At 58.4% G+C, this 3,427-nt stretch overlaps 1 protein-coding gene across 1 annotated transcript; it reads left to right on the top strand.

Moving 5' to 3' along the window:
- Positions 1–655: 655 nt before the first annotated feature.
- LOC309388560 (uncharacterized protein) lies at positions 656–3,123 on the top strand. The gene is made up of 2 exons (XM_081945970.1): positions 656–747; positions 1,769–3,123. The coding sequence occupies exon 2, from the start codon at positions 1,963–1,965 to the stop codon at positions 2,743–2,745; it is 783 nt and encodes a 260-aa protein (XP_081802096.1). The 5' UTR covers positions 656–747; positions 1,769–1,962; the 3' UTR covers positions 2,746–3,123.
- Positions 3,124–3,427: the final 304 nt, after the last annotated feature.

Below are 3,427 nucleotides of genomic sequence, written 5' to 3'. Positions count from 1 at the left end.
GAAGGGGCCCTTCCACAGGCCCCAGGTGGAAAAGGAGGAGATCCCCACTCCAGAGATGTTTCTAGAGGTGCTTAAATCCCAGTGGGTTAAGCCAGGATCCTTTCCCAACCCGGGGGGCAATGAGCGTAGATTCTATAATCTCAATTCTACCTTCGCCCAAGCTCTGCAGGTACCTTTGGTGGACACACCAGTTGCCAGCCTGGCTTCTGCCTCTGCGGTGGTGACTGGAGATATTGCCAACGGTCTCAAGGCAGAGGACAAAAAGGCGGAAATGATTTTGCGTAAGTCCTTCCAGGCAATAACCTGGGCTATTAGGGCGGCTGCATCCGCCTCCTTTTTTAATAGATCAACAGTGCTGTGGCTGGAACAACTGAGAGACAGGACCTCGGCCACAGAGGTGTGTTTACTGCAAGACATCTCCAAGGTGCTGGCAGCCACTCAGTTCTTGGCGGATGCCACACTGGATGCAGTTAAGTATGCCTCTCGAGCCTTGTCGTCCTCTGTAGCTTCCAGGTGCCTGTTGTGGCTACGCCACTGGCAGGCGGAGTCTCGAGCTAAATGGGACCTGACAGGAGCCGACTACACCGGGGACAAGCTGTTCGGTTCGTCACTGGATCCAATCCTGGTGGAGGACAAGAACAAGAGGAAGGTCTTCCCATCCACGACCAGGAGGTCAGAACACCGACCGGCCCCGTATCCCAGGAGAGCATCCTACCGCCTGCCTGACATGGACCCCCAGAATCAGAGGTACCTGGTTTCCAGGTTCCACAGGCAGGGGGACAGACAGTTCTCTAGGGACAGATTCAGAGGTCAGCAGCAGGGCAAGCGGCCCTTTCGAGGAGGGGGCGGCCGTCCTTTCCGCAGGTCCAAGTGATCCTTGCGGGGATCACCCCATTGGCGGTCGCCTCTCCTTATTTGCGGATGCCTGGGATCGCATCACCTCGGACGAGTGGGTCCTCCAGACGGTCAGGCTCGGGCTCCAACTGGAGTTCTGCTCGCAACCCCCGAATAGATTCCGCATCTTCGCCTCCTCCAGAGATTCGGCCAAGCGGGCCCTGATGGCCAAGGCCATAAAGCACCTGTTAGACATTAGGGCTATAGAGAGAGTACCAAAGGGGGAGAAGGGCTCTGGATTCTATTCGAACCTGTTCTTGGTTCCCAAGAGCTCAGGGGGATGGAGGGCCATCTTGGACCTTAAACTGCTCAACTCCAGAGTGGTCTACCGTAGGTTCAAGATGGCCTCGCTGAAGTCCATCCTAGAGGGCATCAGGCAGGGCGATTACCTGGCTTCCATCGACCTCACGGAGGCTTATTTACATATCAGAATCGCCCCTGAACATCGTAGATTCCTCAGATTCTCCCACGAGGGCAGCCACTTCCAGTATAGAGCCCTCCCCTTCGGGCTAGCCTCTGCCCCCAGGACCTTTACCAAGGTGCTGGCCATGGCCACGGGTCACCTTCGTTCCTTCCCAGTCCATCTCCATCCTCGTCCTAGCCAGGTCGCCAGCCGCGGCAAGGCAGGACCTGGGTCTCACCATCAACACGCTAAGGTCCCTGGGGTTCTCGATCAACCTCGAGAAGAGTCACCTAGCCCCTACTACCAGACTCCAACACCTAGGGTCCATCACAGATTCAGTGTCTGGAGAGGTCTTCCTCTCCCGGGAGCGTAGGGACAGCATCGTCCAGCTGGTTCAGGAGATTTGCAAGTTACGCTCTGTCCCTGTAGTTCTTCTTTCCAGGCTCCTTGGGAAATTCATTTCTTGCATAGGGATCGTGCCTTGGGCTCGTCTCCACGCCAGGGAGCTCCAGTGGTTCCTGCTCCCACACCAGAGAGCCGGGACGAGCGATGCCAGCTTCAAGGTCCGGGTGTCACCCCAAGTTCTCCTATCGCTCCGTTGGTGGTTGACCCCAGCCCTAGACAAAAGGTCACTCTTCAGAGAACCAGCAAGGAAGGTACTCACGATGGACGCGAGTCTGTTCGGCTGGGGAGCTCACCTGGAGGCCCAGATAGCCCAGGGCCGCTGGACTCCAACCGACCTACACAACAACATCAACTGGTTGGAGCTGAGGGCCATCCATCTGGCCCTACGCCACTTCAGGGCTACGGTGACCGACCACCATGTCCTGGTCCTGACAGACAACGTGGCAGCCAAGGCCCACGTGAACAGACAGGGAGGCACCCACTCCAAAGCTCTACGCGACGAGGCCCTCCGATTGGGGAACTGGTCAGAGAGGAACCTCCGATCCATCAGAGCAGAACACATCTCGGGGACAGAGAATCAGCAGGTGGACTGGCTCAGCAGGGAGACAGTCAACAACGGAGAGTGGCAGCTCCACCCCGACACCTTCCTGCAGATCTGTGAGAGGTTCGGACGCCCGATGGTGGATCTCTTTGCAACTCCAGCGAATGCCCAGCTACCGACCTTCGTGTCGAGGTTCCCGTCCAGAGGCGCCATGGACACGGATGCTCTTCGTTGCAGATGGCCGTCCGGCCTCCTCTACGCTTTCCCTCCCCTTCCCCTCATTCCCGGGGTCCTGAGGAAGTTAGTGACAGAGAGAGCAGAAATGGTTCTAGTGGCCCCCTTCTGGCCACGCCGCCCCTGGCTAGCAGACCTGGTGGAGCTATCTTCAGCCCCCCACTGGAGGCTCCCACTAGGGGAGGTGTCCCTTCACCAGGGGTCCCTGGAACATCCAGACCCGGAGTGGCTCCAGCTGACCGCCTGGCGATTGAGCGGGAACAACTGAGAGGGGCACACTTCTCCGCGGAGGTCATTAAGACCGTCGAGGCGTCCAGGAGGCAGTCCACCACTCGCATTTACAACGCCTCCTGGGCCGCCTTTGCGGACTGGTGCCAAGCAAGGGGTCTTGTCCCGACTTCGGCCTCTGTGCCCCAGGTGTTGGACTTCCTACAGGAAGGCCTAGAGAAAGGTCTGGCACCCAGCACCCTCAGGAGGCAGGTCTCTGCCCTCTCCACCATCCTGGGGGGGGTGGACTCCCCGCCTTTGTCCCAACATCCGGTCCTTAGGCATTTCCTTAAGGGAGCGGCGAATCTGAAGCCCCCCGTAGTCCATCGCCTCCCTACCTGGGACCTTCCCACAGTCCTCCAGGCTTTAACGGAGGCACCCTTCGAACCCTTGAGGGAGGTCTCCCTCCAATTCCTGACCCTTAAGGTCGTCTTCCTGGTTGCCATCACCTCAGCCAGGAGAGTTTCTGAGCTCAACGCTCTATCCAGCAGGGCAGACCTCTGTTCCTTCCTGGAGAACCGGGTCGTCCTCAGACTGGACCCCACGTTCATGCCCAAGATCAACTCCCCATTCCACAGAGGACTAGAGATAGTCCTGCCGGATTTCTGTCCTCAGCCGTCCAGGGATAGAGAAAGATCCTGGCACCGGCTGGATGTTAGACGAGCCCTGCGCATCTACCTGAA

This window comes from Natrix helvetica (assembly GCF_964273705.1).
Source record: "Natrix helvetica genome assembly, chromosome: 3".
In the NCBI taxonomy this organism is placed as follows: domain Eukaryota; kingdom Metazoa; phylum Chordata; class Lepidosauria; order Squamata; family Natricidae; genus Natrix; species Natrix helvetica.
The sequence above is the reverse complement of the archived record's forward strand: the minus strand, read 5'-3'. Positions and strand labels throughout refer to the sequence as shown.

What these genes read in the sequence shown, in the direction of transcription:
- LOC309388560 (XM_081945970.1), top strand. Translation starts at nt 1,963, where the DNA reads ATGGACGCGAGTCTGTTCGGCTGGGGAGCTCACCTGGAGGCCCAGATA.